The sequence below is a fragment of the Actinia tenebrosa genome, unplaced genomic scaffold, assembly GCF_029948245.1.
Source record: "Actinia tenebrosa isolate PJP-AT-01 unplaced genomic scaffold, QUT_ActTen_1.0 PGA_scaffold0__85_contigs__length_37466705, whole genome shotgun sequence".
Taxonomy (NCBI): domain Eukaryota; kingdom Metazoa; phylum Cnidaria; class Anthozoa; order Actiniaria; family Actiniidae; genus Actinia; species Actinia tenebrosa.
Genome location: NW_028292569.1, coordinates 37,232,169 through 37,242,691, shown reverse-complemented (window position 1 = coordinate 37,242,691; position 10,523 = coordinate 37,232,169). Strand labels below are relative to the sequence as shown.

Sequence of the window (10,523 nt, the reverse complement as noted above, 5' to 3'; positions counted from 1 at the left end):
TTCGTTGAATTATTTCCGTGTCAATCAATTATTTGAATTTTTATCCCAAGTGTTTCTTAATATATTCTACTTAAACTGCTTTCCCTTTCGCTTGCGGACCTGACCACAGAATAGCAGGTATTAACCCGCTGTACGGATATGACTAATGATGGAATGGGAATCATCTACTTCCTGTGCATATACTGCGTGATTAGTCGAGCACAACATAGTCTTCCCGGTCATTAGTATCAAAAATTAGTGGAAAAAAAAAAACGAGCAAGCTTACTGTCCGCAGTTTTTAGGGATAATACTGACTTACGAAGTTCTGAACTCAGTAGTTTTATCATAAGTTCGGTATCACACGTCGCACACTCACCGCAGTTGGTCGTTGGACATATGTATGTTGTTTTTCAATTTACTATTTATTATTTATATTTTTTGTGTTTTTTTTTTGAAACCGTTAACAGCTGTTGTTCTCTTTTCTGCTGTGCGTTTTAACCCTTTTTTTCCTGCCCTTCTTTGTTTCTTTTCTTTAGTCAGTTTCCTCTTTCTCTCCGGAGAGCAGATCACTGAGAGGTTCGGTATACCCCCAGGAGAAGCCATAACTTAATCTTCAAATCTTCCCCGTCAGCTTAGCAATTGGCACTTGGCACATCTTGCAATTCGTGTGCGCGTGTGTTAGACATATAGTCACGGGCACCTGTTGATGGGTACTCTTGTTAACTGAGCACATCCACCTTCCGCTTTCACTCGATGTCTGTTTGGCAATATGCTTATTCCTGATGATATATTCCATGAATATAGTGTCGAAATAACAATATTTTTTCTAAAGTGGGGGGGTTATCCCTCAAACCATCTATCCCTTGACACAGAACCATTATTATTTCAATAAAACACGAATATTGTATTGGTTGAACGTGATTGGATGACATTGTACTCATGACATATAGAGGATGAAGCGTGATCAGTAACCTTGCATGATTGTGAGTAGTATATATCTTTTCTTAGCGTGTTCTCTCGTCTAAAACGCACCAAGTAGACCTCATGTGCTCCTTTGACAAGCAAAAAGTGAAAAATTAAATCAACTGAACGACAGCAGTAACGAGTTCTTGTGATACTAGGGTTAGGTTAGGTTGATGGGTATGACGTGCAGAAGTGGGTGACGATGCATGACGTCAATCCATTTCACCATGGTGATTGTTTTTCTTTTATTTAAAGAAACACGTATTGTTTAAGCATGAAGACGTCCACCACAACCTCGACATCATTATTCCTGGTAAGGTATTGCATAGTTCTTGTGCTCATGGGCATTCGTTCCAATTTGATTAGTTGGAAGTAAGTGCCACTTTTCTCATGTAACATTATCAACCGCAATAGAATGTGCAACGCCATCCCAGAATTCAATAGGATTACATCAACGAGAACGTCACGTGACAACATCCCAGGATGCATAGGATTACAGAAACAAAGTCACGCGACAATTTTAGAGTGCAATGGAAACTTTCGCGTGCGGCACTATTCAACTTGCGCAATATTTACATTTCCCCCATTCAAGCAATTTCGTACATGTTTTCAAGTCACGTTAATAAAAAATGTTAAGAATTAATCTAATTCTAGTGGGCATAATGGGAAGCTCTATGGGAAAGCCGGTGGCGTGCGCTGCTAATGCGCCGCCTCTCACCAATGCGGCCCGAGTTCGAGTCCTGCCGATCTCGATGTCGTATGTGAGTAGAGTTGTTTGTTGGTTCTCTCCTGTGCTTCGAGGGTTTTTCTCCGGGTTCTCCGGTTTTCTTCCCTCCTCAAAAATCAACTTCTAAATTCTAATTCGATCTCCGGGCTTTCACTTAGTTTGGAGCCTAGCTCTGTCGTGATTGTCCCACGCTGTGATGCGACAGCGAAAAGCTTCGTAGATTTTTGTAGATTATGAGCTCATTTCATGCAGCCACGTATGGTTAGGTAAACGTGATATTAGCTCAACGAAAGAGCTTGATGTTTTAAACTAAAAGAATCTTCAAGAACTCGTTGAGTTATGACGTCAGTCGGGTAACGAAGGTGGACACCTATACCTGCAGAATTTGCACAACTAACCAATCATAGCGCAGACTATAAATATCAACCAATCATATTGCAAAGACAGCAGGTGGAAAAGCAGGTAAACAGGGGATTCTCAAGCAAGAAATATCATCTAGTATAATACAGCTAAATTTCTGATAATTACGAGCACTACCGAGCTCAAGGAATTTCCGCTCATATTTTCCCCGGTGAGATTTAATTTTGTACTTAAAGTCATGGATTCTTCGCAGGCGAAGTCAATGTCGGATCGAGAACCTCAGAGCGAAGATGCAAGACGAATAAGCCAGCAGGCACATCTTCTTGCACGAGATATCGTGTGTTATAGAACAGGACGAGGTAGGATATCCACCAGCATTACAGCACGGAACATGAGACGGTTGAGTGACGAGTTAGAAGATTGCCATCAGGCTCTTCTGAGTAATATGTGCAACGCACTGAACATGACGGCGGATTCGGCTCACGAAAAGTTCGTACAGGTTGCAGACGAGGTGTTCAGGGATGGAGTCAACTGGGGAAGGATTGTCGCTCTCTTTACATTTGGAGGAAAACTTGCGCAGTTCTGCTTGAGAAATGGCATGCAGGATAGTGTGGAGGATATTGAACAGTGGGTAGGAGATTATGTCGCGGGATTATCAAGCTGGATACAGAAACAAGGTGGATGGGTAAGTGAGCTAGTCAGTGCAGAATAATCTACAATCTCACATTTTTAGGAATTATTTTATAATTCAATGCAGAAGCAAAGTATCTTTTTACAAAACAAAGAAAAATAAATTCCGCTTTATTTTTCCATAATTACAAATGCAAAGACGCTCGTCTTGTCGTAAAACCTATCGCCGCAAACGAAATCATGTTGTATCTTGTTAAAGCCAATTGTTCCATTCTAAACATTGATTTTGCGCGTTTAGTTGAGTTTGCAAAGTACTCGAGTATTGCTATATCGGAGATATTTCTTAAATGCGTTAAAATTTAATGCGTCATAGATACAAAATTGGCCTTGTGAATATGCATCTTCTGGCTTATGGCTTAGTCAAAGGAATCAACTCATTAGATTGCGAGAAAGTCCCACACAGCACGGGCATAATTGGCTTGATTACAGCTACTTATAACGCTACATCGCTACAGCATTCAAGTATAACTACAAACTTCACCCAAGCGTGCCTCTATGTAGGAATAAATGCACACATTCGAATGTTTTTATCAGGTTGCGATTATTCCCACGGTTCTATAATAAAACTCCTATATTTATGCTGTTCGGATATCCTATATTAATTAATTTGTGTCTTTTTTTGCGGGCGCGTTTCTATGGTAACCTAGAGGCAGAAAAGAATCTGCTCGAATGACAGTTTTTATCGATTATTTAATTGCGTTTTCTTCAAAAATCGTAATGTTTTGTATTCTGTGCACATACAGACTGTACCCATGTGTATAGCTCATTTACTATTGGTTTTTTAATTGAATGCTAAAAAAGCGTCGAGCCTAGCTAAATTTGCTATTCAACATTCTGAATGAGGAGTCTCCAAAAATAAACTTTGTTTTCATAAATAAAATATATCCAAACCTAAGCCTTTGTAAGCTCTAATCGTTTTAAGAGGACTAAAATGGTTCTCGACATTTAGCTTTTTGGTAAATAGATGTTAAAAATATTTTTCTTTTTTGCGCACTTCTTTTCGTGCGTAATTTCACGGGAAAAGCTATTTATGCGGTGGACATATGATACATAATTGAAAAACCTACAGATTTGATGGCATTGAAAATTTTTAGTAAGAGACAGGGTATCATGTTTAATGTAAATGATGAAAAAAATGCGCTCGAAGACTCAATTTTGGGTGTATAGCGCACTGAAGTCTTGGTTCCTACATTTGGTTTCTACTAATTCTAATTTCTTCTAATTTTTAGTAAGAGACAGGGTATCATGTTTAATGTAAATGATGAAAAAAATGCGCTCGAAGACGCAAGTTTGGATGTATTGCGCACTGAAGTCTTGGTTTCTACATTTGGTTTCTACTAATTCTAATTTCTTCTAATTTTTAGTAAGAGACAGGGTATCATGTTTAATGTAAATGATGAAAAAAATGCGCTCGAAGACGCAAGTTTGGATGTATTGCGCACTGAAGTCTTGGTTTCTACATTTGGTTTCTACTAATTCTAATTTCTTCTAATTTTTAGTAAGAGACAGGGTATCATGTTTAATGTAAATGATGAAAAAAATGCGCTCGAAGACGCAATTTTGGGTGTATTGCGCACTGAAGTCTTGGTTCCTACATTTGGTTTCTACTAATTCTAATTTCTTCTAATTTTTAGTAAGAGACAGGGTATCATGTTTAATGTAAATGATGAAAAAAATGCGCTCGAAGACGCAAGTTTGGGTGTATTGCGCACTGAAGTCTTGGTTTCTACATTTGGTTTCTGCTATGGTTTTAGCCTTGATATTTCGGATATCGTGTTTTTCTGGATTCGATAAGGAATGATTAACATTTAATCATACGAATCTCACGAATTGCGTAATTAAATTAAGAGTACAGTTAAGTCTTTTTAATTGCGTGTTCAAGATTTATTTACTGAGTAAACGCTGCCGGCTCTCCCAGGAAGGTCGACCGCAAGTATAGCAGTGGCGCGGCTCAAGGTTGAACTAAAAACGGGTGAAGCCACCTCTGGCAGCCGCTATACAGTCATTTATGAACCCGGAGCACAGCTCTGACCAGTTTGAATTTTAAATTTGTATTCCCTCATGAGAATAGTAGACGATTGGTGCATGCTTATTAACTGAACAAAAGAAAGTGTGCAAGGGATTCTGGTAGTGGTAGTACTGACGCCATAATCCAAGTGTCCTATTTGAACATCATTTCTGATATGAAAAAGTACCTTATTTCTCTATCATTAGTAATATCAATAATGTATTGCTTTTACCTTGTAGGACTCGTTCGATAAGTGCTTCCAAGACCCTTCAACACGTAACAAATCGAACTGGTGGACTGGGATCGTATTGGCCACAGTTGGCATTGGTAGCCTGGCGACATTAGTTTACAAACAGTGCTAAAAAAGACAATAAATATATAAATATCACGCAGTAAACAACAACTCCAGTACACCACGATGGCCGCCATGTTGGAGGACATGGACATTAAAATATTTGAACGCTAGATCGAGCAATATGTACTAATATGTGTACTTGAATACACTACAAGCTTTTATATACTTTTAAGTTATGTCATCCAACATGGCGGACAATCACACGGCCCGTTACTACTACTAAAAACATCTAATAGAAGAGACAGAAAGAGATTATTTTGCCGGTTCTGCCAGGCTGTAAACAATGGTAGAAAATCGTTTTAAAACTAGTTCTCTAGAGACTGATTATTGGGTGAAAATTTAACAAGTACCTTTCAAACTAGTTAAAGGCTTTCTTTTAAAAAACGTTAAAAGATGCACAAAAGTATCATTTGTAAAATATACTACTTTTTAATTGGAAAAAAAAAAGATTTATAACTGAATTTATCAATAGGTAGGAAAGTTAAAAGATGTCCGCATTCAAAGGGGGATAAAAGTTGCTTTTATACAGGTCACGCGATAGTCTTTATATTTTACTATATACTATATATGTCAATGTCAGTCTTCCAAAAATGCTCCTCGGAAGTATTTCTTATTTTTGAGCTGTTTCCTTGAAGTTTTTGATGGATTGAAAATATGAAGCTACTTCTTAGGGAATAGATAAAAAAGAGCCAAAAATGTCTGTACTCGAAGGTCTGCGGTAACAAGGTAGAATTGATACACAGGAGACTTGTGCGATCTGGGTTATAACTGAATGACTTGCTACCCACAACGAACCAAGGTGCGCACTTAACAATGAGTCGCCCGCGGGGATATAGAACACAAACCAGTCACGCAATTTGACTGCTACCAGTCACGCAATTTAACTGCTCAATCTGTAGTCTTGTCAAGGGACTGTAAAACCCAGAGTCACAGATCGTGCATGTCATGGTAGACTTAGGGATCGTTAAAATAGTGTCGTTTTTTATGCAAAATCAGTCATTTATACAGATAAAGTTTTTTTACAACAAAATATCCCAGTCATCTGAATGACTCGATAATATAGTCTAATACCTAGAATATCGTAATAAATATCTATTTATGACTATTACGTCGCGGTGATTATGATGATGTCATACACGTACGCTGTATCACGTGATTGGTCTAGATTCTTCCTTTGGGGGTGGTGGAGGGGAGTCAGTTTAAACGAAGAAAATTTATGAGAGAATCATCTAGAATACCAACTAGATACACGAAGGGTTGAAACTGATATCCACAAACAAGAAAACAACTCTTTTTTTTCGCTGCACATTGAGTTCAGGTTGGTTTACCTCAAATATTAGGAGGTCCTGCTTCCTGTCATGCGCAAAGAAAGCCGGATCGAACACCGAAGGCAGGTTAAAGAGACTCAACAAAGTAGGACACTTCAATCCCTTTCTTTATAAGGGTATATATAAAGAAAACATTGAGAAGCTCGAAACGTTTGGTAAATTAAAATGAGCATTTCAACACAGTAAAAATTACTGGTGGGGGAAAAAATCCTTAAAACGGGCTCAAATTCAAAAAATAACCACACAGAGCGAAAGAAGTGCTATTTCTCAATGATCGGGTAAAATTTCGAGGCTTTATTTCACGTTTCAATGATTTTATTGAAATCTTTGATGAATCCCCATACATTTCCTTGTAACATGACACCACAGAAACCAAGCTCGGGCTACCTGTGATTATTACTTACAATAAATTAGTTTAGGTTTTGACGCATGCGCAGAATGTCACCAAATTTGAATTCACACGACCAGTTTCTTGTAACCTAGCAACGACGTTTACCATTTTTCTACAAATCGTAAGATCTATATTTGCCTTGTATTGTTGGAAACCGCATCCAGATGCAAATCACGTGGTTAGTTTGCTGTAACCTAGCAACGACGTATACCACTTCTCTGAAAAAACATAAAATCTCGAATCACAAATGCCGCTATGTATGATCCGCATCAAAATTATGCGGGCAACCTACAGAACAGGCTATTAAAATGAGTCCTTATCATCCATGGTTAAGAGAAAAGGGAATGGTCATGGTGGATGCACAAACACACACATCTTTATTGTAAACACGTTTGAAGTCACGCGTATCAAGATAATTATAGGCCTCGATTTGATCTCTATAATCAACAATTATGATCAGCCAAACCACGACAACAACGAACTACATGACATCAAGGCTGTTCAGATTCACAAGTAGAGCACTAGGGTCCATCAGTGAGTCCAGACCATGTCTTGGTCGGTGTTACTGTTTACCGAACGGACGCATCAAAGGATGTGTCCTGCTACAGATGTCATTAATGGTTCGGCGCGCTCGAGTCAATCGGTCCCGACGGCTGAATAGAAGCGATTCGACATTCAGTTAAGCAAATACGACAGTTAACAGCGAAAAGAGATAAGGTGCTAAACATGTCCAAAAATAACTAAAATATCGGATTTTTGATTGAACAGCCTAAAAGTCTGGTAGCTGCGCGAACCAACGCGGCTAAGAAGGGAAGGGGGCTTTTGCTACTGGTTACTCACTGGTCGTGGTTTACGAGAACTCAGACGGGATCTACATTCTAATTACTAGTGGGAGGTGCAGGTTTTTCTGATAAAAGAGGGCGCCTCATAAAACATCGTATCCACCGTTGATCAAGTCAATAAACGTGTTGTTTCCTGGCCGACTCCAGAATACCAAACATCACCCAAAACACATTAGAATCAACTCTTTAATTCCTAGTGTCATAAAAAAGGAGTAATCTGTTTGCTAAAGTAATTAAACATCCTAACAGAATAAGAAGTCTGTTGGATATTACCGAAGTTATCGATTCTGTTCGTAGAGCGGCGCTATTGATAGACGGCATCTAGGAAATGAATACAACACGAAAACGTCATATCCACAAAAAGGCAATGGACAGGGTATTGTTGTGCGGCTCTCTTCGTGCCTAATAGTCTATTTTAATTAAATAACCAAATGGCTCGATTCTGACAGTCATTCAGCCGAAAACTAAACCAGTGAAGCCGATTCTTCTTGTATTTGTGACAGAGCGCACGTGTTAGGAAAAAAACGAATCAACTTGCCTCTACACCTGGAGTGGAAAGACCGTGATGGCTTTTCGTCTTTAATATCTACAGATAATTTTGAACTTAAAACTAACCATTAACTTCTTCTAATGAATGCCTCAAGCGATGCGACTTTTAGAGAGTAAAACCTCTCGATATGAACTCCTTAAACCACGAAGAAAGCTATTACGGTCAGACGCGATCTGAGGTTTTAGGCTATCATTAAACATCTTGGCTACTGACAAATTATACTTTATATCAATCAAATCAAACAGATGAGGACTCTTTGACTTTAATTAATGATTCGAAAGGGTTCTTTCTTCTGTAGATTTAAGATTCATTAAAAGTGCTTCTTTTTCTTAAGGAAGAGTGAAATGTTTTTCATGCAATCTATGAAAACATTAAGTTACATTATAGACAAATTCATCAATGAGATTTTGAAGAAAAACATTAACTCCGAGTAGAGCGAAGAATCAAGTATCTAAAAACGTAGTGTTTATAATTAAGAATAAAGTATTTGTAAATAGCTAGACGTGCTAATCCCGAGATTTATTAATTTTATTTCAGCTTTTGGTGTCGCGCAGTAAGGTTACCGCTGCGTTTTCTTTCTTCTTGAAAAGACTCACTCGCCGGGATTCGATATTTGATTGTGTTTTTAGACTAATAATTTGTTTGCTTTGTTTTGTTCTCTTGATTTCAATATTAAATAACGGCAAAAACCCCAAGATTGGATATATTTAACTTTATATCCACCGACATTTAGTTTGGAACCAAAGATAAACGAGTTTTCTAAAACTGACCGAGGTTTTCCAACAACAATTTTTTTTTTGTGATTACTTTCCTGTTCCGTGGTCATTTTATTATTCGTAATACTATATCATTTAATTCAATACTCTGATTAGAATTCGTGTTTTTTGTTATTATATTGTTTGTTATGGTGTTTTTCAAGTTCTCGTTATCAAACGGGTCTCGGCGAGGTGTTGGGGCCGTGTATTTTTGTGCAAGCCGGTTGCCGCCGGTACAATTGCTCTGATTTAATTCTTAGTGCGCCTAGTGGGATTTTAAAAGCGAGATTGACAACTATGAATATTAGCAGGTAAATCTCAAGAAATTCTAGAAGACAAAATATGACAGAGATAATAAACGTTTAATCAGGTTTGCGGAAAGAAGTGCATGTGAAGAAGAAGATAGTTTGGTCAGTTCGCTAGTTCAACTCATTGGAGTTTTATAGTCTGAGGGGGCCATTTTCTATCGCTTCAATATATCCATTTATCGTACTTTCTTTGTTCGCATCAAATGCGTTGGTCCATCAAGGGTTTTTCACTTTATTCTTTTCCATGTCTTTGTAGGAGAACATCAAGTGAATACAAGCGGCAAGTGAATACAAGCGGCAAGTAATGTGAGGGCTTTCAAAACGCGGCCGGCTCAACTAACAATCAGCGTTGGTTTGTGGAGTCGGCACGACTCTGTTCCATTGAAGACCAGGCCTTTACAGTTCCACGGAATGTCCGCAAAACTTGGAAGGCTTGTAAACAATTGATTTAAGGCCTCATTTATCGAGCCATCAATGCAGACTCGAATTCCTCTCACAAGTACGGGTTATTGGTTGGGGTTTTTAATTTCTTAGCCGTAATTTCAATGGCATAACGGAACATTTGCTTCCGATGAAAGACTACGAGTTCCGTAGCGTTTAGAAAGTTTAATTATAGAGCTTGACGGTTGATCCATTGCTCCACACACGATATATTTATAGCAATAAACTCGGGATTCCTTCGATTTACTGGTTGGTCAGGTTTGACATTAGTGGAATCGGTCGAGATGTTGGTGACATCAAAGGCACACCGCTAAAGGTTGTGTAGCACCGTTATTACATTACTTTACTGCCACCCACAGTGTTCAGGCCGGTCAGCATTCACTATCACACACCCTACTCACTGTCACCTATCACGAGAACACAGATTTTTCGCTCCAGAACTCGTTGGAAGTAATCTTTCTGTCAGCCGATAATCAATTGGTAGCGGTGAATTTCTTTCAGTTTGTGCCTCCCTTGCCCCCAAGCTGACGATCACAAAGGTAGCGGCAACTAGTTAATAAAGCAATTGGGCAACGATAAGACTTTATTGCCTATTTGGCTTCTGAAGTGCCGCGCTATAAGCTCATCTTTGCATGGCTATTTTCTTCTAATTGTAATAACTTTTGTGTTAGGAATTACTTAGACGAAAAGGTACTTGTGAGCTAAGGTGGCGCGAAAGTCTCATTTGCCCAACTGTAAGGAGTCAAGTATTAGGTCAACACACTATTTAGCCTTTCCTTCGGATGGTAGATTGTGTTGTGATTAAATAAATTGTATTTTTACGATA

General features: G+C 38.5%; 1 protein-coding gene and 1 long non-coding RNA gene across 2 annotated transcripts; both read left to right on the top strand.

Annotated features, from left to right (window-relative positions):
* The first annotated feature begins 249 nt into the window (after positions 1–249).
* LOC116299929 (bcl-2-like protein 1) lies at positions 250–6,187 on the top strand. Its single transcript, XM_031708655.2, has 4 exons — positions 250–377; positions 1,198–1,255; positions 2,283–2,714; positions 4,967–6,187. The coding sequence occupies exons 2-4, from the start codon at positions 1,217–1,219 to the stop codon at positions 5,087–5,089; spliced, it is 594 nt and encodes a 197-aa protein (XP_031564515.1). The 5' UTR covers positions 250–377; positions 1,198–1,216; the 3' UTR covers positions 5,090–6,187.
* Positions 6,188–7,061: 874 nt separating this feature from the next.
* Positions 7,062–10,523, top strand: LOC116299916 (uncharacterized). The gene is made up of 2 exons (XR_004197536.1): positions 7,062–7,518; positions 9,513–10,523. It is a non-coding gene; the product is annotated as an uncharacterized LOC116299916 (long non-coding RNA).

Bases quoted from the DNA above. Each gene is read 5' to 3' on its own strand.
- LOC116299929 (XM_031708655.2), top strand. From the start codon at position 1,217: ATGAAGACGTCCACCACAACCTCGACATCATTATTCCTG. The intron at 1,256-2,282 runs GTAAGGTATTGC...GATTCTTCGCAG, and splicing joins CCTCGACATCATTATTCCTG to GCGAAGTCAATGTCGGATCG. The intron at 2,715-4,966 runs GTAAGTGAGCTA...TTTACCTTGTAG, and splicing joins TACAGAAACAAGGTGGATGG to GACTCGTTCGATAAGTGCTT.